This window comes from Phaethon aethereus, assembly GCF_964289735.1.
Source record: "Phaethon aethereus genome assembly, chromosome: 13".
NCBI classification, from domain to species: domain Eukaryota; kingdom Metazoa; phylum Chordata; class Aves; order Phaethontiformes; family Phaethontidae; genus Phaethon; species Phaethon aethereus.
The window spans coordinates 19,694,874-19,721,365 of NC_138589.1; the positions used below are offsets into that span (position 1 = coordinate 19,694,874).

Sequence of the window (26,492 nt, forward strand, 5' to 3'; positions counted from 1 at the left end):
AGGAAAGGCCCTCTGACACAAAAAAAACGTCACTGGAGAGGGAATCGTAATGTCAGGGAGGCACCTGGAACATGAAACCAGGAATAAACCAAGCACTTCAAGCTATATCGCTTTGCATGGCTGTGTTTTCTTTCCAGTCTTTTGCAGTACAGCTCATGAGTCTTAACAAGGAAGGAAGGTCTATGCAAAATTCAGTAAATTACAAAAAACCCAACCCACAGTCCTTTGGGGAAAAACTGGAATTGTACTCCCAAAATAGGGGCCTTTCCCAGAAAAGCCAGGCTCGGGTCAGCGTGAAATGCAACACCACACATCTGCAAGGGAGTCTGCCCGGTTCCTTCCAGCCTTCTCCATTTTCATCATTTGCCATTGCTTGAAACCTTCTGCCCTAACGACTCGCAACCACAACCGAGCTCATTCTCAACGGGAGATTTGGGCTGCCTGGGGTCAGGAGAAAGAAGACGCAGGTGATGGGGACAGTGGGTGGTGGGTGGGAGAAGTCACCTTCCCTCTGCCAAAGGGGGAAGGTTGAAACCACGTGGATGGCTGTAACCGAAGCCTCATTTTTCCCTTCCAGTAGTAACTCAAGGTGTGATCCAGTGTGCAGCACTGTTGGTGTCTCACGGCAATGCCTCAGGTTCTCAGTGCCGACCTATCTTGACGGTTTCCAGCCAGTGGTGAGACTGACTCATTGTCTTCACCAGGTTCAAGTGACATCATTTGGTCTTCTCCCAAGGGCAGGTAGCCGAGCAAGGTGACATCGGTACGGCATTATTTGACATGACCACCACTTTGCTCTGGAAGAGCGGCGCATGTGCGTGAACGCCTCTCCGCAGCCCGTTTCAAAATGTTTGTGCAAGAACAGCCATAAACCGGGCTGCATTGACCCGAAGATGCAATCCAAGTCGTTTGAGTCTAGGCCTTATCTACATCATATTATCGGGACCGAGAGAGCGCAGATGCACCTCGGGAAGGGAGGAGACTGCGTGCGCAAGAGGGAACGGCTTCATCCCTTCTCTCCTGGCACGGGGAGGGGACTGCGGGCAGAGCTGGGTAATGATTTGTCATCAAAAGGGCTGGGGTGTCTCTCTTTGTGGAGGAAACCTTGGCCGTGATTGACAGCAGGGCTGTTTTTTGCCGCTTCCCTTGCTGTTGACAAGCAATAATGAAGCTTTGTCAGTCCATCATGGACATGGATATGCCAGATTACGTCGATTCCTTGGACTCCTCATATACCATGCTGGAATTTGACAACCTTCGGGTGCTCCCCAATAACACCGGTGAGATTTCTGTTTGCTTCCTCTTGAATAACCTCCACTACCGTTGTTATAAAGCTGAACACCTAGGAAAGGCAGGTAGGAGGTGTGGGGCAAAGGGTGGAAGGGGTAATATTTAAGCAGCTGCCTGGTCAAATTCTGTGGCATCTGCAGCTGTGTTTCGGCTGAAATGGGACCCCTTCGCTTGCCGGTCCTATTTTGAGTTTTGTTTTCCTTGGTGGGCTGAGCGTCATGTCCTGAGGAGCCCACAAAGTACTGCAAATGTTGGTAGAGCTCTTCATGGCACACCGTAGGATTGTCCCCCTGTATGACTTATGAGAGGAGTTATCACCACTATTTCTTCCTTAAAATGTGTGTTTCCTTCCCACGTATGACTTAGGTTCATATTTAATCCCTGGAAAAAATGCTGTCTCAAATGGCATTCGTCTGTTACTCAGGCAATACACAATGTGCCCAATTTAACTTGTTCCCAGGTACTTAGGTTGAGAAGCAATATCCAAATCGTTACTTGCCTTATATTTTTTTCTGGCTACCAAAATGGTCTAAAAGCCTTTTATAGCACACAAAGAACTTGGCTGTGAGGCGTGAGTGTTTCTATGCAGAGACTTCCGCTTTGTTCACAGCAATAAAGCGTATTGCGTGATATTTAGGTTTTGAGTAGTCAAAAGTACTCTGACGTAAAGCGAACACTGTTCTGTGAAATTTCACTGCTCGCTGTGTGAAAAGTAAAGGACATTTCAGTCATATAGCATGAAACCAATCGTGTAACCGAATGAGATTCCAACGTCAGCAATGCCTTTGGAGAGTTTTTGGCAGCATTTCATTTGATTTGTTAAGAAGCTTAGTGAAATTAAGATGGGATTTTCAGGGTCTCACGTTTGCTCATTAGCTATCTCATCAAAAGAAACCAGAGTTTCAGTAGGGCTATCGTCTACAATATAAAATGATTTGACTTATTATTGTGGGGCATCGAGGGATGTCAGGAGACAAGTAAAGTTAAAAGGCCCAAATAAATTTGAATATAAAGTTGCCTTCAAGAAAATCTCTGTCTGTCCCCAAATAAAGGATTTTCAACATATTTATTTTTTGCCAGCTCCAGATAGACTGGATTTTATTTCTTATTCTTGCAGAAAGGTTTCCATCTGCCATCCTACTCCAGAAATGTTATTTAACACAGATGTTTCTCTTTGTCACTTGCTGCTGAACGATAAGATTTCATTTTTTTTTTTACATTTTAGAGTGGTACAAATTTCCTCAAAATTCAACATAATTTTGCAAATTAACTATCAAAACCTCTCGGGGGCTGTCTGTTGTTTCATGCAGTGGAACTGACAGGTTGAGTTTTTTCTGAAGTTTATCTAGATCAGTATTGCGTTATTTGACTAGCTGTTAATGAGTAACCGGTTCTCTCAGGAACTAGCTGTTTTGAAATTAGCTTGTTTGTCTTGGGTAAGTGTCCTCTTCTACAGTTTGTAAAAATAACTTCAAAAAAGACCTGAGATGTCCAGGCATGGAAATATATTGCTAACCAGCTGAGTTCGGTTCCCAGAGGTAATTCAAAATAACAGTTCACACAGGTATTCTGTAGTTTCAGAAATATTTTTAAAGTTGTTAGAATCAAGAAATAATCCCATTTTAAGTATTTTTAAAAATATACTGTATTGTTTTAAGCCGTAAATTCCCCATTATGCAAGTTTATTCTGTATTATTTCTCCTACTAAATCTAATGGCAGTTTTGCCCTCTTAATGAATGCGAACAGGAAGTGGTGCAATATTTATTTTAATGGACTCAGGACTGTTTCGTACATTCTGAACAATTTTTCAAGTGAAAATTAGAATATTTTCAAATAAGGTCAGGCTTTCTTAAAATGAACTGTTTCCTTCTTCGGAATATTATTTCATCAACATTTTGGGCTGATTAATGATGTGGAACACTGCTGGTGCTAAGCTTTCTGCCTCAGGAAGCTGCTATTGTTTTGAGATTTGCCTCGATATATATTTTGGATTTTCCACCTTTAAGTAGCCCATAATTTGCCAAGTATTTTGAGACTAATTCAAAATAAAGAATAGAAACCATTATGAGAGTGGAGAAGGAGTACAAAAAATTGTCTGTTTTAATTTTTAAGAACTGCAAAAGGAAATGAACAAAAATCAATGCTAATCCTGTCTTTCCTTTATAAAATATGTGTTATAACTGCAGAAATTTTCCCATTTGGTACAAACTTGTTTTTTTTTTACCTTGGCTGGCATTACAAGCCATATTCTCACTTGGTATTTATGTGCTGTTAATACCCATTTCCTCACGCTCTTGTCAGAGTTGTCATTTTGCTTAAAATAGAAGCATTATTGTAATATTGCACTAATTCTTTAGGCGAGTGTTGGCAAACACTTTCTCCCACGGTGGTGCTTGTTCTCTCATCTCAGCACTCAAACACCATGCTGATCCTTGGGACTTTGGCACAATGTTGGTGAAACACCGTTGCCAGCCCCGGCTACAGTTTGACTCAATTCAGACCATGAAAAAGCCATCAAAGATATTTTGACAGTGCCTGACCATCTTTCAAGCTGCATGCTTGCTTGCGAGGAGCTCTGGCCTTTCTGGCTGGCCTCTTCATCATTGCTACTGTAGGATTTGGGAAGACTAAATTAAAGCTGTGTTTTATATCTCAAAAACTCCCCCTCTATTTGCTAAAAGCTGATGTAGAAAGCAGCTGACCTGCACATGGCCAGGGCTTCAGCGCTAGCCCCCGTCCAGCCTGACATTTGTATGCACAGTTTTCGCAACGCTGGCTTTGGCCACTGAGTTTGACGGCCTGTGCATGCCCTAAACCTGCATTTATGGTCTCTTTACATTCTAGTCCAGCACGTGTAATTCGGGGATTTGTTAGCTGCGAATTACGTGCACCAAGACTGGCTTGGATTTCTGGGCAGAGAAAAGCAAAAACCATTCTGGAAGGTATTGCAAGGTAATAGTCCTATAGGATGTGCATCCAGAAGAGATGAGGACTACCTTGAAGAGTTTAGTAACCAGTAACATAATGGATAGGAAAAGCAGCAGAGAGGTCTGCGGGGGTCAGGTATCGTGCCAAGCTACAGCTCTGAATGGAAGCCAGATACCGTTCCCCGGCAGCATCCTTGCTGAGAGCATCCTCACCGACATTTCTTACCACTGTAAGACTTGGCATCTTCATTTCAGCCCTGGTTTGGCAATGGCTTACGTACAGAGGCGGTAGGTAAGAAAAAATTGTCTGCATTTCAGTTGCGAGCTTGGTTGACCCCCAAAGTTGGTGAAGCCGCTGGGACACTCTCATCGGCGTTAGGTAGGCTGTAGTTCCCAATCTGCATGCTGCTCACACATAACTCACAAAAGGTGGTTGAAACTTCCGATTTTTCTGCCAGTGAACATCTGGGACAGTCCTAGTGAGGAGTCTGGCCACAACACGGGTCTTCAGCTCAGCCTCGGACCCACACAGGATCAGTGTCAGTCTCTGCTTGGAGAATGTCACCAGCTGTATCTCTCCAGGAGGAACTTCAGAGACGCTGTGACATGAATTAGGGACCATTCTGTTACACCACGGTGACGAGTGTCTATAACGGATAGATGTCGCTGGGCACCTCTCACCAGGGTGGTGAGGACAGTTGTGAGCTTGTTGCAGTTGTTGTGAGCCAGCTGGGCTCTGACCAGATCCATCCTAGCAGCCCACGAGCCCATCTCAGTGCGGTGCCGAGCTCCAGGTAGTCAACCCCTCCAGAGAGGCACGACGTGTTGGATGAGGCTCTGACCAGGTTATCGTCTTGTGTCAGACGGGACTGAAGTACATGGTCTACAGTTTTCAGCTGATTTCACAGGCAGGCAACTGTGCGGGCAGGGATCCTGGCTTCCCTCTGCCTTCCCTAGCAGTGCTCAGTCCCCAAATACTGGGTAGGTTTGAAAGCCACATCGAACAGCCTTCTGATGCATGCGAAATTCAACAAAAGTTGTGCCTTTGCTCTTCTCTGAGCTAATTCTCATTTGGAACTCATCATCAGCTGGTGACAGGATTTTGTAATTAAAATTAATCATCATAATTAGCATACTGGCTTAGAGCTTTCCCTTTCTTTTTTTTTTTTTTTTTTTAAATCTCTGTTCACCTCCAACCAAGCTGAGAAGGACACGTGGTTACCTCAGAGGGACTGAACTTTTAGCTATTATCTGTCCTAACAGAGCCATCCAATCAGCTGTAGCCCATGGGTTTGTTTGTGCTTTCATGGGTACAAGTGAGGGCAAAATTTGGTTTGCTAACTTCCGTGGGCCCTCACGTGCTCAGTGCTGATGGCCCTTCCTCCTTGGTTTAAGGCCAGATTATTAATTTCTTCCTTATATCAGCAAGCAGCTCCTCACATGTCCTACTCACATAAGGGGAAAAAAAGTCTTTTCTGGTGAGTAAAGGCTTTCCAGCATCAGGGAACATTTTGCAATCTGGACCCAGATGAAGGATGAAGGGTCCATTGGAGACCCAAACTGTATGACCTTGGCTTAATTCCTCTGAAGGCAGCACAGAAAGCATGAGCGGAGCAAAGAGAAAATTGGCCGCCTTATCTTTATTTTTGTTGTGCAACTTTTTAAATGGAATCCAGCACACTTGGTGCATTTGTTTATGGTCATATGTTGCTCCAAAAAAATAGCTGGAGCAGCAGACGCACACATGTTTACCAGTAGTTACCCTTGAAGGAGTATTTTAGTACAGCTCATTTAATACTGAGTTATCAAGCAAAATAAAACTAAGAATCAATGTAAAAAAATAAAAATCAATGTAAATTACCATTAAATCGCCATTAAGCACAATGTTCCCAAAGGACCCAAGTGCCACTTACTGACAAATATCAGAGCTGGGAGCATCTTACATGGATTTCGGGAAAAGGTACATCTCAATTCCTGTCATTATGACCTCAGAAGGATTTTGATGCTGTCATTCTTTCTTGTCATGTTGCTCCCATCTTGCTACAACCTACTTATTTATTCAACCATATGTTAGAAGGTGAAATAGAGATCAGAAGAGTTTTTTGAGGTGCTGAAATGAACTCTGACCTTTGCATTTGTGAAGTATTACCTAAAAATGTTCTAGTCTTAGCCCTAGCTAAAAAACTTTCCTTTTTTAAAAAAAACCTAAAGCTTTATTGTTGGGTGGTTTTTTTTTTCCCTTTTGATTACAATTTTCATTGCATGGCAAATATTTTCACTAGAAACTTTGATGTGTATTCATATACAAAAATAACCTTCTCTCTCTTTCTCTGTATATATATGTGTTGTGTGTGATTTTGGGATTACCCAAAGCTATTTTTAAGCATTATGCATTAGACAACTTCCTCTGTCCAGATCAGATGCCAATTCCTCCTCTTTGAGTACTTTTCTCTAAGATTTGTCATTGCTCAATGCAAGAGCAGCTGAGCTTTTCTCATCGCTGCCCGCCTCTCCTGCGAGGCAGGATGCGTCCGGTCCCAGAGCCTTTGCCAAGGTCACTGTAGCACGAGATCAGCCCCCCTGGAGCGAAGAACGTGCTCCCAGAGGTGTGACAAACTCATAAAAGCATCTTGCAGCGAATGCCTAGGTCAGGACAGCCTCCACAAACGTTCCTTCTCTCAGCAAGATGTAAACACTGTCATCTGCATCTTCTCAAGTGTCTCCTTCCCCCCCCCCCCCTCTTTTTTTTTCTTCCTCAAGCTGTGCCTCAAATTAGGAGGATTAAGAGGGCAGCGTGTCTGGTGGTTAAGGCCAAGGGAGAAGTTTAAAGGGGAGTTTCCAGGAGTGTATGCACAGGCCATGCAGGGGCAGAGCTATTCCTGCCCCAAATGAGTGGGTGCGAACAGAGGACATGACAGAGGACATTCATATGACGTAATTTTAGGTCCCTAATTTAGAAGGTCGATCTTCCTGAACCCCTCTATTGCTTTCCAGTGGAAAGCAATGTGTCTTTTCAGAGGACAGTTCAAAGCAGGAACCAGGTTTAGGAGAATTAAAGTGACCCCTGTGGGACCTGCTGCCTCTGTCTTCCAGCTCCAGAGGACCCTCAAGAGCAGCCTTTTACCTCCAACACCTCTGTCGTGCATGAAGTAGTTCATCCTTCCTGCCTCTGCTGTCTCTTCTCTGCTTTCTGTTTACTCAAGTTAATGACATTCTTCCCGCAGTCTTCTGTGGGCACCAGCTTTGAACCACCTTCTCCAGATGTCTAACCGAGGGTGGCTCCCCGTCCCTCATAAGCATGTATCTCACATCCAGGTAACATTTCTCTGCATCTGTCAAGAAAAGCAGTGGTAATTGTGAAATTCTCATGAGCGTGTTGGGTTATGCAGCTTGAAATCTCTCTGTTCACTGAAGCAAGGGAAAACACCAACGCCAGAAGCAAAGCAACTGAGCTGCTCTCAGCTGAGGTTGAGAAGAGCACAACCTTCAATCTGGAGGCTTTACTAGCAACACGTACTGCGTGCGCACACCTGTGTGTGGGGCTGGCTCAGGGCATGCTTTGCTTGAAAAAAGCAGCTTGCTGTCAGCTGGTTCTGTTTTCCATCACAGAAGGGTCTAATGGTCCCTGTTCTCTGCCCGCAGAGGCCATCGCAGCCGAATCGGCAAACACCAACCTGCTCACCAACGGCATCGGCTCCTTGTGCTCCATCTGCGGGGACCGGGCGACCGGCAAACACTATGGGGCATCCAGCTGCGACGGCTGCAAAGGCTTCTTCAGGAGGAGCGTCCGCAAGAACCACGTCTATTCCTGCAGGTACCTGCCCTTTCTGCAATAAACAAATGCAATTTATTGATGCTGTAACTAATTTGGGGTGGAGATCAGGTTGTACAACGGGGCCCCTATCCCAAATGCTGAATTATCGTGTTACCAACGGCAACACTGCAGCTTAGTTTATGGCTGGACGACAGGTAGCCAAGGAGTAAACTAAGTCCTATCTCATCTTGGACCCTGACACCTTTTGTGGCTTGGAGCAATCCATTTGGCAAGTTGACCGTCACTGCTTTCCCCACGGTGTAAATCAAGGGAAACTTATAGACCTGAGGTTTGACTGGTGTGTATAATACGTAAGTACAGATTCTGGGTGTGGAGTGACACCATGACCTTTCACAGCCCAGCAAGGGAAATCCAATGTGGCAAAGGACCAAAGTTCCAGAGATTTCATCTCAAACGCAGTCTTTCTTGATTTTCCTGGTAAAAAGCAGCAAGCATCCAAGAGCCTGTCACCTCCAAAGCTTCCACCTCCCCCACAGCTGCTCCATTTTTGTTTTGAAATACATTAAGCTATGTCTGCTGACATATCACTGATGATTTTACAACCATTCTGAGAACCGAGCACGGACCAGCGATGATTCACGTCCACTTTGGCACACAGGTATACATTTGAGAGAATTTTTTTGCTAGGAGGAGGCCATAAATTATAAAGCAGCTATCTTGGTTGACCTTAGAAAAATGGTGTTTATTTTAGCACAGGAGGAAGGGGAAAAAAAACCCTGAATACACTCAAGCCCTTCATCTCTAATTAAAACCTGGAAGTTTTCTTTCTGTTCCAGAGCGCTTCCCCCTTTAAGGGCGTTCCAGATTTTTGCAACGCGAGTCATCCTGTTTGTTCAAAATTCTCCTGGGGTCCTTATCACTCCAGGGCACACCAGCCATGAAAGACACCCAGGGTGAGCGCAAGCGTCCACCCCAACATTGCCCATCCCTGCAGGAGGAAGCAACAGCTACTACTGATTTCTTTGAAATTTCAGCTGTCAGTCTTCTGGGAGTGGGGCTGTTGCCCCTCCCCAGGGATCCATGACCTTGTGATATTTGGCAGCTCAGGGAAGATCCACAGCATCGAAGCCAAGCAAATGGCAAATGCTCGCTTGTCTGCAAATCCTTATTTGGTGAGCCGTGCCGTTAGCCCAGCTTGCAGCTCTGTTGTTTATCGCAGAAGTTAATTCCTTGGAAAGTCTTTGGGCCTTTGTACCTTTGGCTTTTTACCAGTCTGGGAAAGTGCCTCAGCTTTTACAACCTGATGATGGTCCCGGAGCAACGCACGTCGGCTCCTCTCTGCGTGGCAGATTCCTCTTCCATCACTTCACCCACCGTGGCAAGAGCTGCCAAGTCTACGTGGGCCACCCCTTGAGCAGCCCCCATTGCAATGAATAGGAATTAGGAGCCACGTGCCTCACAGCTGGGCTGCAGACACAAAAGGGGTTGTGGTCCATAATGTAGTTTTTCTACTCAAAGCAGGACAGTGTTAACAAGCAGGATCAGGCAAGCCCCAACACTGAACACCCAGTAACTGTCTGAAAGTGGGAGATGGAGTTCCCACACCAGCGCAACTTGAGTCACAGTCACGCTTTCGCAGCCAAAACCATCACAGTCCTCGCAGGGTGGGTGGTCTGAACGCGCTGCGCTCCCAGCTGGCAGGAACGGCGGTGGGGAAGACGAGGAACTGGGCCAAGCCAACGTTGATTCAATCCATTTCTAGCAAACCTTTGGCTCTTCTCTAGGTTCACGCAGTGCATAGCTCAGTGGGGTCTGGGACTGTATTTGGGGTTGCTTGGGGAGGGTGGGGTGCAGATGCCAGGCTGGTTGCTCCATGTTTTATTTCCCGTCTCCTCGCAGGTTCAGCCGACAGTGTGTGATAGACAAAGACAAGAGGAACCAGTGCAGGTACTGCAGGCTGAAGAAATGCTTCAGAGCTGGCATGAAGAAAGAAGGTAGGCACAGAGACATTTAAAAACTGCCTGCTGCTGCCTCTGGCCCTGCTCCCACTGCAGAGCATGGCGGAGAGCAGCGGCAGCCCTGGCACGGCGAGGTGATGCTTGTGTCGCAGTGAGAGATGTCTTCTTGTAGCTGAAAGCCCCGTTTCCCATCTTATCAGGTGGGAATTTCAATGAGCACCTTGCAACAGTATTCACCCGTCCTGGAAGGCTGGGATTTTGGGATATTTTTATACTGGGAAAGGGATGGGTTTCCTCAGGGTTTATTTGGTCTCTAAGTGCTACATACCTGCTAGTGCAACTCCTAATCCCAGCTGTGACAATCTCAGTGAGGACCTGCCATCCTCAATGTCATAAATGCCAACAGTCGACTGCTGCAGAGCAGTGTTTGACGGTTGCCTTGGCTGATGCTCGTGTAGCTTGGTGCAACGCTTAGGGCAAGGTGCAGCGCGAACACGATGCCTTACGGTGCGAGAGATGCTCCTCCGTGGCCAGGGCACAGAGGCAGCCGACTTCTGTGTCCCCCAAGCTGGGACCCGAGTCAGAGTCGAACCCTCTGGTGGTGTTGTCCCTGTGGTGGCTATGGCATGACTACAGAGCCACTACTAGCACGAGTGCTGAAGGGCCAATCCAGTGGCTGATGCCTTTTGATGCCCCTCACATGGGCTGTATTAAGACGGAGGTGGAGCACTGTAGAGCGTTTGGGTACTAGTGACCCTTGGGAGGTGCCCTTCCCATGCACTAAAGGAAATACTAAGTGTTACAGTGCCTGGTGCTGAGCAAGAGGAAACCCACTTCTGTTAACCTGTGCCTCACCTCCCCACAGCCAGCTTCCCTGGGAAGGTTTGGGACCTATCACAGCATTTCTGACCCACTCCTTCAGTGTTTGCATAGTGGGAGAGCATTCAATGATGTTGACTTTCATTGCACTTTTTTTTTTTAAATTTTCACTATTATTTCACTTACCCCAAGATTTCTGTGCAGAGACTGCGTTTGTGCACTGAGTGTTAAGCTAAGTGGGGGCCCAACCCACAACAGACGGTACATCCCCCTGTCGTGCAGGTAGTTGGGTGATGGTTTCAACACTCTTCACCCTTCTTTTGTCCCATTTTCCAACCCACTGACAGCTAAAGGATGAGGGAGCTGAAAGGAACTCCAAAGTTTCTTTCCACGCCACCGAGTTAAACATCCCCCACCCAAGGGGTGAAATCATGGTCCCACTGAAACCAAGGGGAAACTTGTCACTGATTTCTGGTAATTCGTAAGATTTCACTGGTGATGAAAAAATCTTTCCAACCTTCTGACCATATGTTTTCCTGAAGAACAAGGGTGTCTTGAAATTTGGCACAAGTCATGGATGTAGCAAAAATGCCTGCTGGTTTAATTTAGGAGAAATGGAGTAAATACAGCAGATGGAAAAAAAAATAACCCTCAAATTAATAAAGACCAAACCGAAGCTGATCTGGTCAGTTCTAGATGGGGATGAAGCCAGTTGCCAATGCAGCAAGCTCCACAGCTTGGAAAGGCCTAAATCTGGTTATCAGCTCCATTCTTTGAGCTGAAGCATGATTTTTATTGGTTTTATGGTAAAAGTTATAAAATCTTGGCTCTTGCCTTCGTTATTGATTGCAGCTCAATGGAAGATGACTCATTTCAAGTTCCACATAGTCACATTCTTTGAAACTTTTTTATGAGTGCAGAGTCAGGTTGTGTGCTCACAAACCGCTCATGTGTTTGGTAAGGAAGATTTTAAAGCACCTTGAGCAACTGCTTTGCAGAAATTAGTTTAGCTGACCAGAGCTATATCCAAAGCATGTGTGAAAGAAATTTTCTTGCACAACTGTGTGCACAAAAAGAACACAGTTGTTTGCTTTAGGATGGCTCTAGATTAATATTAAACGGTATTGTGAAGCATTAGGAAAAAGGAGAAGCCGTGTCTTGGGATAGAGCAGTATTAGGAAGATACAAACGTTTGTACAAAATCTTTTGGCCGCGTGCTCCAGTTCCTGCTGGGAGACCACAGCTGTGCCGTCCACGCTCGCCGTGTCCCGTTGTCGCAGCGCTGGCACGCAAGAGTCTGCCACTCTCTGGCACGCCACTTTTCAGCCAGCCCACCGAGCAGCCATCAGACTTTCCAGGGTGTGGTAATAGCATTGTTTATTCACCGCAGAGGGGAAGAAGCTGGAAACGACCCTTTTCCCAGCCTGTCTGTGACAATACACCTGGGGTGGGATTAGCAGGGTTGTGTCACCCTTGCCCTCTCCCCGCGTGCCGCTGACCCCCGGCTCGACAGCTGGTTGTGCGATATCGGAAAACTTGCTTTTCCCCAGCAAAATTAACTGATAAACTGTAATTTTGGATCCCTAGGGATTTTTTTTTTCCAGTCCTGTGTTGTAAGACATGATGTGACACATTTAGATATTTCTTTTTTTTTTTTTTTTTTCCCCCCCCATTTTGGAAACAATTCTAGAGGTTAAGAAATTGGCTTGGCAGAAGGAAAATTTCTGCCTGGAGAAAAGGCCATATGATGCAACTACTAGCCAGCTTCACACTGACCGTCTATAGGGGCAGCAGCGTAGGTGCAGGGCTGAGGGTCTCGGCACGGGCTGGCCCTGGGAGCACAGTGAAGTCAGGCTGTAGGTTCACTATGGGTTTGGGGTGGCTGGGCAGAGATTGTTGAGAGAAGCATCAGTAGGGTCCTTCAGATTGTCTTGTTTGTACACTCTGAATTCGATCCCGCTTTTGGAAAGGACCAGGACTGACCCACGCATGAGCCCTACGGCTCCAGGCTTGTGCATTGAGATGGAATCCAGGTTCCATCGGCGCCAGCGAGAGCAAGAACGGGCCAACACTTGAGTCTTGTGGAAAATCCAGTCCCCAGATTTCCTAGAAATTAGCTCATTCAGAAACACTCCTATCCCAATTACATTTTTGATATCAATAATTCACTTAAATAACTACAAGTAAACAATCATTACAGCTGGGATGAGGGGAGAGGAAAAGGCTCGCTTGAACACAAACCCCTTCTTGCGTCCTGAAACTCCACTATGATCAGGATTTAGGATTTTTACAGGAGATTCACTCCTTTACTCTTGTTTTGTGGTTAAGGCTGGGGCTGTGCCACAGGGTGGTCTGGGTCTTTGGGGGATTTTCTGGCTGTTCTCTCTGATTTTCTCTCTTTGCACAGGAGAAGGTTCAATTTCTATCGTTTTGCACAATGCCACCGGACAGGTTTTTGGTCACTACAGCATCAGTGGATGAGGAATGCACCAGATACTTAAACACCCAAAGAAAACAGTAGGATACTGTTCTTAGCATCTTACTGAGATCATCTTTAACCTTGAATAAATTAGCAGGGTGTGATTTTTCAAATGAGCCAGGTCATCCACTCATATGGAGTTGAGCGTCTGAAAACCTGTCAGGATTCAGTTTGCTGGTGAAAAAAAAAGGGGTTAATATTTAACCTCTCATCCCCTTTAATTTATGAATGTACATGAACTCCTTTAGTCTTACGCAGAAGTTGAAAGAATTAAAGTATCACTTATGGCCACAACACGGTGGGAGGATTTGAGGTTATTTTTTATTTATTTTTGTTAAATTGGCCAGGTTTATAGGACATTTTTATTAGTGTTTCACAGGACCTCTATCTTGTTTCATACCTTTTGTTCGCACATCTCTTCTGCCAGCTTTTAGAAGGCTGGGACTGCAGTTTATTGCAAATAGGGATGGAAAATGTAAAGGCTTTTCTCTACTTTGTGATAGTCATAAATCAGGCCAAGAGACCATGAAAGGATTAAATGTGTATGCACTATTGGGATTTATTTGTAAATAAAATATACCACACCTACAAAATCAGAAGTACCTTGGGGAAAAAAATTATTTGTGCATATAAATTAAACAGGCAGCAGAAGGGGTAAATCTATCAGCGGAGACAGAAACACTGTGGGCACCGGCGATGGCCAGCACCACGCTGGGGCACTCGCCCCTCTGCGCTCTCTTTATGCCATTTATTAATGCATTTCCACCCCCGTCAGCATTAAATAAGGATGGCTTTGGTGGAATAATATGGAAACGGTAACTCCCACGCAGGCAGGGCTTTCACCTCTGCAGTCACCATGGAAAGTTACTGGTTTGCTGTCGTCCCCTCCCAATCGATGCCTGTGCCCAGAGTTACTGGGGTGCCCGGAGTTACTGGGCTCCCCGGAGGTTCCCCGTCACAGGCTCTGCACCTACGTGGCAAGGCAGCAAGGACAAAACGTTTGGGAAACGCGGGTTTGTTGCAATCTCACAAACACGCCGCTGTTTGCTCGAGAGCCGCCGCTCGTGCTCCGCAGCCCGCCCGGCTGCCGGCATCCTCGGCGCGCTCGTGGCACGAGGGTCCCGGCTTGCTCTGAACGACAAAACCCCTCCGATGGCTCCTCTACGTCAGCTGGAGAATATGGTCTTTTTCCTGCGTCCCGCGGTTGGGACGTGCCGTGGCTGGGGACGATTCCCCAGAGGGAGATGAGGGCACCATCCCGCCCTGCTGCCCCTTTCCCCGCGGGAAAACTGGGGCTATCCCCGGCCGGCAGCACCGCGGGGACTTGCTCTCGCCGACGTCCCCTCGTGCGGGGCGGCAGTGGCCCTTCACGGGGTTTACTGGCTTCGGGGGTTGCAGCACCGTGCAGAGGACAGGATTAGGGGAAAGAAAAAGGGTATCAAAGCTTTTGCCAGGCACATACTGGGAACAGTAGTTCCTGGGAGACAGCGGGATACAGCACTGGGATTTTAGTCCTTCCTGCAAGGTCGCTGAGTTTTATTGACTGCAAAGCCCAGATCACATCTGAGCCTGAGCACCCTGAGAGCCAGCACACCCCTCGAGCACTCCCGATGCCTCACCACGAGTGACCTATCCCTTCCCTTTTACAAGCACAATAAATATAGCAATATAATTACCACACAGTAACAGATTAATTTTGTGGCAGGTAAAACATTAACTCCCCTTTGTATCCAACTCCATCGCATCTTGGGTGCTTTCAGTGATAACACCCGAATCACCTTGAGAAAGTCAGTCTGTACCATCCACTTACACTTGAAGATTGAGCTTATCAGAGCATGAGGGAAGCACTGAAATATGTGTCATAAAGGGACCCAGGAGGAAAACAGGCTGAAGCCTCTTGAAGGAGTCTGTCAGTGGGGACTAGACCAGGTCTGGGGACTAGATCAGGTCTGCCTGCATCTGTAGGATGTAAAATAAGACTCGGCTGGAAAAGCAAAATTTGCACCTTTTCTTGTAAGTGGGCAAAAAGAGCCCACTCACCCCCCGAGAGCTATTTCGGGGAGCATCTGATATGAAACCAGGCATAGAAGGTTGGGTGGGGACTTTCCAAAGACGTCAGCGATGACGTGGGTTCGGGTGGGCTTGTTTCTACGCATTTCTACGCAATGCAAGACGCTGCTCGTCTTTGTGGCGTGCCAAAAAAAGCTGTGAAGGGTTAATCTGTTCTGAAGATTAATCAGAAATGATGGCTCCTATAACCACCTTTGCCTTCAAACTGGTGGGGATCCCCACAGCTGAACAGCATCTTCCGTCACCGCTCCCATGCGTTGGGTGATGTATGCTGCTGCCCAAGGTCGGTTGCAGAGCCTCCCAAAGGCTATAGTTGTTTTTACTTCTAAATTGACATCTAATTGCCTCTGTGTAGTACCCTTAGCCTGAAAAGGCTCCAGTAATATGTCTGTGTGTTGCACCTTTTACAAATCGAGGTACCCACTCACGCAAGGTTGGCTCCGAGGTGCAAAATGGCTTTGGCGGCTGGACCCCAGCACATCCCCCAAGCACACGCAGCTCAGCAGCGAGCTGACGGCAAGGCTAAGCCCCAAATCCTACAAAATAAATACTATGCCCTTGCCGATAACGGGAGATATTGATTTTTGTCACTGTTGCTTGTTTTCTGCCCTTTCACTTTGTTGGCCTCTCATCAGAGGCCGGTTAGGAAAACACAGCAGTGGTTGGACCTGAGCTAACAAAAAACCCACCTCCCCACCCTGCATGAGGGGCAGTGCCCACGTCTCCTCCTTTTGCCTGAGTTCAGAGGAACGTGCCCCGTGCAAAGGGTGATGCTTGCTCTAAAGGCGAGCACCAAGGCCAAGTCTCGAAAGAGTGATGGTGAACTGATTTCGCTGACTCTGCAAAAAATCTTTGCTGGAAATTTCTTTTCCACTGGCCGCTTTTGAGAAAAAACCACGCTGTTTCACCTCCAAGGGGTTAACGCACCGAGCGAGCTGCGCTTTGACAGCTATGTCTGAATCACTCCCCCTAAATAAAACCAAAAGGAGCCTGGAATTGCTGTATGAAGGAGGAGGGATGTGCTGCATTACTACCACATGCTAAATCTTCCTGCTTTGAGGACCTGACAACTGCCTTTCCGAGCTGTACGTAGCCAAGACGTACGATCTGTCAGGAAAACACTGAGCCCGTGTTCAGGCTCCTTCCTCCAGCCCCACATGGGCTGGTTTGCTGCTGGAGGGAGGCAATAGGGCTTGGGGGAGAAACTAACACTGAAAACGAGGTTGCTCTAAGCCTAAATTCTGCTTTTTTCTCTGCTGCTGTTTTATTTGATGGCTGCAGTGGAGGTGAGTCAGTTCTTGGAGCCTGTGCTGCAAAAAACAAGCTGCTGAAGTGCAATAAATCCCTCACGTTCAACACGCAGGATTGATGGACCGTGGGGCTAGAGGATTCTTGTGCTTCAGGGAAAAAGATGGCTTAAAGGGTGGAATGGACCTCAAAAAATCAGTGTTTTTCTGTAATTCACCGTGGCATGGCCATGCCTTTCTGTTTGCAAAAAGGCCAGGGCTGCTCCTCACTCCGCTGCGGGCACAGCATGTCCAAGGCGCGTTGTGGCACTGTTGTTAACCGTTCAGGACACCGAATGGCCTTATCTCCCGTGCTCGGTCGTCTCCGTGGTGGGCTTTTCCCCTGCCCCAGAGCCCGTTTAATCTTATTCCAGCTTCCAACAAGAGAGGGGGGGCCTTTCAGGCACTAAAGCCCCAACCCTCTCCTGCCTGGGGACCACGGGGAACAGCAGGCCTCGGCGGCGCGGGAGGTTTCTTGCTAACACGACCGCTGCTCGCTCTCGTTCCAGCCGTGCAGAACGAGCGCGACAGGATCAGCATTCGCAGGAGCAGCTACGAGGACAACGGCTCGCTCTCCATCAACGTGCTCACTCAGGCCGAGGCCATGGCGCAGCAGGTATGAAATGGGGGGACGGCCCTTCAAACCGCTACGTGGCCTTCAGCTGTTCTGTATAGGGGTGCTGGTCGACAGCCGGCTGGACGTGAGCCAGCAGTGAGCCCAGGTGGCCAAGAAGGCCAACAGCGTCCTGGCCTGTATCAGAAATAGTGTGGCCAGCAGGAGCCGTGCAGGGATCGTGTCCCCGTACTCGGCACTGGTGAGGCCGCACCTTGAATCCTGTGTTCAGTTTTGGGCCCCTCACTACAAGAAGGACGTTGAGGTGCTGGAGCGTGTCCAGAGAAGGGCAACGGAGCTGGTGAGGGGTCTGGAGCACAAGTCTGATGAGGAGCGGCTGAGGGAACTGGGGGTGTTCAGTCTGGAGAAGAGGAGGCTGAGGGGAGCCCTCATCGCTCTCTACAGCTACCTGAAAGGGGGTTGTGGTGAGGTGGGAGTTGGTCTCTTCTCCAAGTAACCAGCAACAGGACAAGAGGAAATGGCCTCAAGTTGTGCCAGGGGAGGTTTAGATTGGATATTAGGAAAAATTTCTTCACCGAGAGGGTGGTCAGGCATTGGAACAGGCTGCCCAGGGAGGTGGTGGAGTCACCATCTCTGGAAGTGTTCAAAAAACGTGTGGATGTGGCGCTTCAGGACATGGTTTAGGGGACATGGTGATGTTGGGTTAATGGTTGGACTTGATGATCTTGAAGGTCCTTTCCAACCTTAGTGATTCTGTGATTCTGTGATTCTGGGTTATGAACCCACTAAACCACCCAGGGCTGGATCTTTTTCTGTCCTTGGATGGCTCTTGCACAAAGCCACAGGGAAGAAAACGCATTAGAGATACCCGAAAGCAGACAGTAAAAATCCTTGGTGCATTATCAAGACAACATGTCCTGCAAGGAGCAGCTGCAGCCTTTGGTGTGTGAGATGCAAAGCTGCAATCCCAGGGCTGAGGGATGTTGCAGACCCCAGGACCCCTCTGCACCCAGCCTAAATTGTCGCTGCACCCAGCCTAAATTGTCGCTGCACCCCTAAAAACGCACTGCACCTCATGAAGAAGTTTATCCCTCCTTGCTGCACACTCTGTCCGGCTCAGAACGCAATGTTCCCGTCATGGTTGATTATATCTTTTCTTGTAACTTCTTTACCAGGGCAACAACTTTAGGGGAGAAAAATAAACCTAATAAAATCGCTGGGCTTCAGCTAACGCTGATTGCTTTCTTATTTCATGTTCCACAACGAATTCACCCTGCTCGTCCTTTAAATTCTTATGCAAATATCCTTTCTCCACTGAAACATACGGTCCAGATGTTGCATATTACATGCAGCAATGCATCGGCTTCCTTTTCAAAAATTACTATGTTTTAACCCTCTCCCCTCCATGCAGCTCTTCAGAGATTGAAACGGGTGTTTTGTGTCCCAGGCAGCAACTTGGGGGAGAAAGGCTGGATGCATTTTGTGCATTTGGCTGGCTTACGTGATTGATGGGAAGCTGAGACCAAGTGCTCCTGGCTACTGCTAGGAACGGAAAGATTAATCAGATTTTGTCCTAAACCAGCCTGGAGAGTTGGGAAGGAGGTGGAGGAGGGAGGGGTGTCTGTTGGGACCGAGCACCACCTCGTGGAGGCTTCACCGTGGGCTGTACGTTGGACAGTACACACTGCTGAGCAAATAAGTGTGCAACCACAACGGCAAACGTCTTGTCAATGACCTGATGAGGTCAATGGCCGTGAAGGCTCCTCATGTTACCAATAAATTGTTGCTGTCGAGGATGGCAAAACAGCACTGACCTGGTCCCAGTGCACACGGGTGGTTTCTCTTTCAGTATTCGTCACTGAGTCCGGCGCACAGCGCAGACATCGCGATGAAGAAGGTCGCAACCATCAATGACGTGTGTGAATCCATGAAGCAGCAGCTTCTGGTGCTGGTGGAATGGGCAAAATACATCCCGGCGTTTTGTGAGCTCCCACTTGACGACCAGGTAAGCTGCAAATGCTTCTTCCCTGCAAACCCACCAACTTCCACAGGAATTCCCAGCCGTATGTTTCAACAGGGGAATCTGACAGTAACGTATAGATCACCCTATGCAGAGTAAGAAACTAGCAGGAGAGGAAGGATAATAAAGGACAAGGGTTTGATCAAAATTAGTCCAGCAGCCAAAATCCCCAGAAATGTAATAGAGTTGCACAGAATACGCACAAGGACCCAGTCGAAAAGGACTGGGTTTCCCTTATCGATACCTGATAGTGGAATGTAAAAGCCATTTATTTGCTGAGAACTCAAGTTACTCGAGCCGCTTTTTGCTCTTTCATTTGAAAACAACTTTGTATTTAATTTGCCATAAATGTAGCACTTCTGAAAAGTGAAGATATATTAACAATTTCTAGCTCTTAATAGTATTTTCCCTGTAGATCTGACATGTCTAAAGAAACACCAAATTTGGCGTAATCGAAACAGCAACAGCTCATCGCTCCGTTCTCTGCTTTTCAAATGTAATGTAATTTCTTTCTTCTGTGCCGTCTCCAGGTTGCCTTGCTCAGAGCCCACGCAGGGGAACACCTGCTCCTCGGGGTAGCCAAGCGGTCCATACCATACACCGATTTTCTGTTATTAGGTACAGTAGGGAAATTCATTCCTGCTTTTATAACTCGCACACACGAGTCATTGCCAAGTACTCTGCTTGCCTGAAATCCCCTCTGGACTCCTGGGCATGGTCTGCACATCTGGCTTGAAACTAAGAGCTTGAGAAGGTCTCGGGAGGAGTGTAAAAAGGAGCAAGAAAATTCACTGGGACTTTTACAACTGCTCCCTTACTGTTTTGAAATTGTGGATGAGAAAAACTCCAATATTTAAATGGCATCTCAAACTGTGTTGCCTTGTTTTTGTAACTGGAATTGCCAGGACACAGGCGATGAGGTATTTGGGTATCAGTGCTTAAGAGCTTAGCAGAAAGGTCTATTAAAAATTATAGTGCAAATAGGTATTTCCTTTGCATGTAGCTCCCTGCCACCAAAACCACAGGTGATTTTATTCTTGGAAAAATGAGAATACTGACCTTGAAAGCCACACATGAAAGAAAAGAAGGAGGGGGGGACTTTGTTTTTGGTGGTTTGTTTTTTAAAACAAAGATGTAACACCACTTGCAAACAGATGCTAGGTATAACAGAGGGTAAACCAGAGCAGAACAGGGAGCAGGCTTTGTGTACACTGTGGGTGCACCAACACGTGCAAACGAGGCAATTAAGGACCGAAGAACAAAATCCACAGCTTGCTTCTCAACCATGAATCTGAGTATCAAGCTGCACACTGGAAATCTGCTGCACATGGACACAGGAACTATCTGGGAACATGCCCCGGGGTAACTTCTGGGTGAGACCTTGTCCTCACAGAGCTAGAGAGAAAATCTGATGCCAGAATTGTCTTGTGTCCCCAGGGAATGACTTCATCATCCCAATGCACTGCCCAGAACTGGAAATTGCTCGTGTAGCCACCAGAATCTTGGACGAGTTGGTGAAGCCCTTGCGGGACATCCAGATTGATGACAATGAGTATGCTTGCCTTAAAGCCATCATCTTCTTTGACCCAGGTAAGCTTCCGTCCGGATTGCCGAGCACGGGGCTTGAAAAGCAGGTGAGGGCTCTCCAACCACCAGGACAAGCCCTGAGCAGCAGCTCTGCATTCCCCCTGCCCCTGCTATAACGAGCAGTACTTAGCGGCGCAGCGAGGACGTGTTAGACGTGACCTATTCCGGAACACTTCAGTATTTAGCAAGTAGTGAGTCCAGCCAGACCGATGTGCAAGACTCTGCAGGTCCTAGAGGAGTTTTGCTGCTTCCGTGGCTTTTGGCTTCAGGAAAGCCCATCAGTCTGAAACGGAGGAGATGACTATTAAGGACATATATGCCTATAGTGAATTATGCATAAGCAAAGCGAGGCAACCGAGCAGCGGTGCAGAGCATCCGTCGGAGTTCAGAAAGCAGCATTAAAAACCGTGGAGAGCTGGACTGGTCGGAGTACCCAGAAATACCAAGGGTGTCTGTTAACGGATCTTGCTGGCAGCCAGTACCGACCGAAGGCAGGGCTGATCCTCGCAGGGTGGAGAACAGGGAAACACAAAACAAAAAGCTTGTTTTGAACCTTTGCTGTCTCCTCATTCCACAGCCACGGAGGTTTCTGTCTCAGCCCAGGTTCCCCCCAAACACTCCTGTTTGTTACCCCCAAACACTCCTGTTTCTACACGCCCACAGCACGCTCGGCACCTCCGCTTGTCACAACGCGTGAGTCCCATCAGTGTGTATTGCCCTGTAGCTTGGAGAAGAGATGGTGGAACAATCCCAAGTCCAGAAGAATGCCCTTTTCTCTTTGGCATCTATTAGCATAGAGAAAATAGTTATTTTTTGCTGTGTTCGCTGATTTGAAATCGAGATACTGGAGTTTTACCAGCATCCTGGACTTTGGCTCGCTAAAGAGCCTGCTGCAAACCTGAGTAAGGGTGGTATTATCCAACCGAGTTTGACAAATTACCTTCCCGACTGACCATTATTTCAGCAAAGATTTTATTTAGATTTAGATTTAGTTGATTTAGACCACTGCAACAGCGAGGCGCTGTGATTTCATCTGAAAGGAAGAAGTGCAAAGCTCTACAGAAGTGAAATTCATTCGTGCTAAGAAGTAGGCATGTCCGTGCAGTTCCACGCTGATGGACAATAACTTGTTAACCATTCTGTCTCATCTCTTGGCATGATGATCCCTAAAATGTGGTGCTTATGGCTTCTTTGTAGACAGTGAAGGAAATGGTCCAGTGAGCCAGAAATCTCAGTTTTAGATAGCAAGAGAGGCAGTAAAGCTGTAAATCCTTCACCCTGCCCAGAGAGCATGTTTATTTGCGTAAGCAAAACTGGACCAGTGGTCCATGAAAAACGGATCGACCACAGGTCAAAGACAGGAAATCAAGACAAGAATCTGGTGCTGCAGCGGGTGCAGCAGGCAGGCACTACACTTGTGTGGATTTAGTGGTAGTAGTTCAACTCAAAGTTTTCAGAGGGAAATTTCAGGCCATTTCCTTGGAAGGACAGATATAGTTCAACTTCTAAATCCTTCCTCTTCACTGATGGCAGTAGCCAGATACATCCATCTGAAACAAGCTCTTATTTTCCTGCTATTTCCCCTCAAATAGCCTATGGCATGTGAGATACTTAATAGTGGCAGCCCGATGCTCATCTGTCAGACAAACTTGGAGACTCAGAGATAATTGTCAGAGGATCACTGGCATCTCATCCTTTTCCCTCTACAGGCCCTGATGGAGAGGGTAACAATTTTTGCTTACACAGGCCAACAATTATGTTCATTTTTTCCCCCTCCCAGACTGCAAAGGCCTGAGCGAGCCTGGAAAGGTGAAGAACATGCGCTTCCAGGTCCAAGTCAACTTGGAGGACTACATCAACGATCACCAGTATGACTCCCGAGGCCGGTTCAGCGACATCCTCCTCTTGCTGCCCCCACTGCAGAGCATCACGTGGCAGATGATAGAGCAAGTCCAGTTCGTGAAGCTCTTTGGTGTGGCCAGGATTGACAGCTTGCTGCAGGAGATGCTGCTGGGAGGTAGGAACCCTGCTGAGAAAGGGCAGCAGAGTTGTTTTATTTCAAGGTCATTACAGGACTTCATAACTGGGTTTGTGTCCTTTTCTGGAGGCCCTTTGGTAGAGAGAACTTGGTCTTGGGAGGAAGGAAGTGAAGGCTCAGGCTGAATTGTAGCTTGAACATGGGTCCTTCTCACTCCAGACCAATGCCCAAGCCATTTCTTTCCAGCCTATCTCTGAAAATCTGACCCAGGATCGGTTTTATAGAAACGGGTACACTCTGTGGTGCTTCACACCAGCAGGGCACTCGCATTTTACACAACCTATCAAACTGATGCAGTTTGCCAGAAGACAACATATTTTTTCCTAGCGATAGGCAAAAGTTATAACTATATGGGAAACCCTGATACGAGCAGGAATTGGGACACACAGGGAGACAGATGAACAGTGCAGTCAGTTACTAGCTGAAACCCCAGCCATCCCAGGAGGTTGCCCCTAGACAGTGAGAAGGCTGAGAGCAAAGAGGACAGCCGGAGCAGGAAGGAAGCAAAGATGAGCCAGGACATTAACCCCCACCCACAGAGGTCTTCCACATTCTCTGAAAAAAAAAGAGATTTGGCTCAGAGCGTCTGGCTTCTCGGTAACTATGCAAAGAATGATGTCTTTTCCCACTTCCACTGCAGGAACCACCATTGATCTCCAGTACCAGTCAGGACCTCCCAACCTCAACCTGGAACCGCTGCCAGGACATGTCCTCCCAAGCAACATGAGCTCTGTGATTCACACCGCTCCAGACCGTACGTGTACATTTTTACTCTATCAGTGTCTGCGTAATGAAGGGACCAGGTAGGAGAAGCAGTTAAGAAAAAGACCTTTAGGTTTATTTATACCTTTAAGCTTTACACTTGAATCGGAGTTCGCAGCCCCACTTGCTGACCTCCTTTACTAGGCAGTCTGGAAACATGCTTCCAAAGAGGAGCTGAGATTTTCACGTAATAGCATAATCCGGGGGGACTCTGAGATGCTACTAAACATCACAAGATTGAAAAAAAGACTCCAGATTGGTGACAGCGTATTTCTAGGAATGCGGGCAGCACTGGGAAATACCACAAAGAAGCACACGCAGTTATTAGTGGCAAGAGTTTCCCCACGTAAAGTGTCTTGGTTGCTGTCAACCACAACACAATCTGACCTGAATACAAGACCATCTTCAACCACTCTGGGCACTGCTGCTAGGCAATGGCTATTTATTTGTTAAGGCATTTATCTGCTGTAGTAGCAAATGGACCATGCTATTAAAAAAAAACCCCAAAAAGTAGAACAAGTTGGAATTTAACAACCACTGCCTTGTAAGCACAACGTCTTGCACACACAGTCTCCTTCTGCCAGTTACGATCACCTATCTCTTGCAGCATATTTTGCTGTTTCTCAGCTATATCAATGTTGACATCACGTGTGTCAGCTTTCTGAGTTTTTTTAAGCCACATCATTGCAGCAAGGAAGGTTAGAGAGATGCTGTGCTCTGTAAGCGAAGTACAGTGGCCAGCAGGTTGAGCTCTCCTCTGACAAGGAGAGATGGGATTGAAAAGCAGTTGGGGACATTTCCCAAGTGCAAAATACTGAGAAGAACTGGTACGTGCCTATCAGTCCACCCTGTGCCTCATCACAAAGCAGGAAGGAAGAATATGCCAGAACATGCCTGAGTTTGGGATCAGTCCCCCAAGCTCCTGCTCCTTGGTTTATAGGATGGTTTGCTGATTTTATTTGGGCACTGCTCTATTGAACAGTGTCCAAGTCCCTTTTTAATCCTGTTTCTTTTCTCTCCTACAGCATCTCCTGAAACATCCCTTCCATCTCCTTCTACAAGCACAGGCAGTGAAGACTATAAACTAGGCTCTAGCGCAGGACCCAACACCGTAGCGCAGCTCTTGCCTCAGACAGCCATACCTAAGCAGGAGATCTTATAGGGAGAGGTGGAAGGAGAAGCTGGGAGCAATGTGGAAACGGTGCTGAAAGTGAAACGGGCCCTTTCTCTTTGCAGAGGCAAAGCGCAGCAACCCCCCGCCTGTAGCCGGATCTGTCGGTCACGCTCTCTGCCGTCCGTGAGTCGAGCACCAAGTACCAGCCTGCAGCAGGAGCCTCCCCGTGGTTCTGCCCACCGCCGTCACCCTCAATTCACAAGCGAATCGGGGATCACGCTCTCCTCAGCGGGACCAAGACTGTAAGCTCTTTGGAGCAGGGCTTCTGTTTGCATTTGTTATCACCTCGCTCGGCGTGCTCAGACCCCTCCAACGCCTTTGGCTGCTACCTGCATAAACCCAAACGCCTTACACAGCTCCTGGTAATTGTCAATGAGTACAGCGTGTCTGGAATTGTCAGTATGAAAAGGGCCATTCCCATTAAAAATTTAATTACACTCCCATTTCTCCTGCTGCATGTTAAGCTTTGGGAAGAACATCTTCATAGTCTTTGCCGGCCAACACTTTCTTATTCCACACAGAGGTGTCCTATTCCATATAGACCAGCTAACATTTACTGCCAGTCAGCTACTGGCTATATGTGATCAAGAACACGAATGTTTGGTTGTCTTCCATCATTTCCAGTGTATCTAGAGCGCAGCTGTGAGTTATTTGGGCAGATTTCTCGTGCGGACACGTAACAGACCTCTGAGATAGCAGCAAGGAGCTCTGCATCAGACCGTGGCTGCTGGGTCTGGTAAAACCCACACCTGGAAGGAAGCGCAAGAAGCTTCTTTCTATCTTCTGCAGACTTTTACTGCAAACATATTTGGAAGAGGCAACAAAAAACCCCGCTTTTCCCAGCACACAGCTATGATTTTGCTGTGGTTTATGTATTTTTGTAATGTCGGCAACCTAAATGTCAAAGCTCTAAATTAGCAAAAAGAGGCAGAGGCAGGTCTCCTGTGAGGCGTGGATTTTAAAAAATGTTTGTATTTAAAACATAAGGGTTTTCTGCACTAAATGTAAAACTTAACTTAATCAGCAGTAGGTGACCAACTATTAATTAACCACGTTACAACTATTTAAAATGATCCCAGCAGAGGACTATACAACCTCAAACCTTCCTAAAGCGCGGCCACTGTGGTACGGTGTTTATTTTGCATAAATTGAACCTCCTCAGAAAGGAGGCTGCTCGACTTCTACAAAACATATGTTCACCTGCACAGAAGTCCAACCACCTCCGTCAGAGAGCTCTTGAGCAGTTATGGGCGGCCGTACTGAACAGCAGTAGACCATGGAGAAGTCTTAGTTCTGCCAGATCGCACAAATCTGTCAACCCTCGCGCGTCCCCCCTTCGTGGCAAAGATGAGATGATGGTGCCCAGGCACGGCTTTGCGTTATTTCACTAACGCTCATGGAGCACTTTGGAGGACACGGTGGAAATGCAGGCCCATGGCTCGAGAGAGAAGTTGGGAGAAGCATCTGGCCCTTCATCAGAGGGAACACTCTGTACTCGGGCTCCCTTTCATTCATGGGGGAGATATTTTAGAGTTGCTATTCTACAGCACAAGAGAGATTTGAAAACCATGGAGGACGGGGTTGAATTTCACCTAGGAGCACAGTGTTTTATTTTTCTACTGTCTATGATGAATTTGATCTGACATTATATACTGATAACTTTGATTTGAAACAGCCATCTCTGGAAACCAGGTTCCACTGCAAACAGATGCAACTGTACTCACCGAACATT

At 47.2% G+C, this 26,492-nt stretch overlaps 1 protein-coding gene across 2 annotated transcripts; it reads left to right on the forward strand.

The window, feature by feature from the left end:
* Nucleotides 1-1,165: 1,165 nt before the first annotated feature.
* On the forward strand, nucleotides 1,166-24,748 carry LOC309409370 (hepatocyte nuclear factor 4-beta-like; the record flags this gene model as incomplete). Of its 2 annotated transcripts, none has more annotated exons than XM_082005506.1 (10): nucleotides 1,166-1,280; nucleotides 7,828-8,032; nucleotides 9,893-9,987; nucleotides 17,115-17,221; nucleotides 19,029-19,184; nucleotides 19,730-19,817; nucleotides 20,637-20,789; nucleotides 22,567-22,803; nucleotides 23,465-23,578; nucleotides 24,612-24,748. In XM_082005506.1, the coding sequence occupies 10 exons, from the start codon at nucleotides 1,166-1,168 to the stop codon at nucleotides 24,746-24,748; spliced, it is 1,407 nt and encodes a 468-aa protein (XP_081861632.1). The 2 variants fall into 2 exon arrangements, with proteins under 2 accessions (XP_081861632.1, XP_081861633.1); XM_082005507.1 differs by having other exon boundaries at nucleotides 7,861-8,032.
* Nucleotides 24,749-26,492: the final 1,744 nt, after the last annotated feature.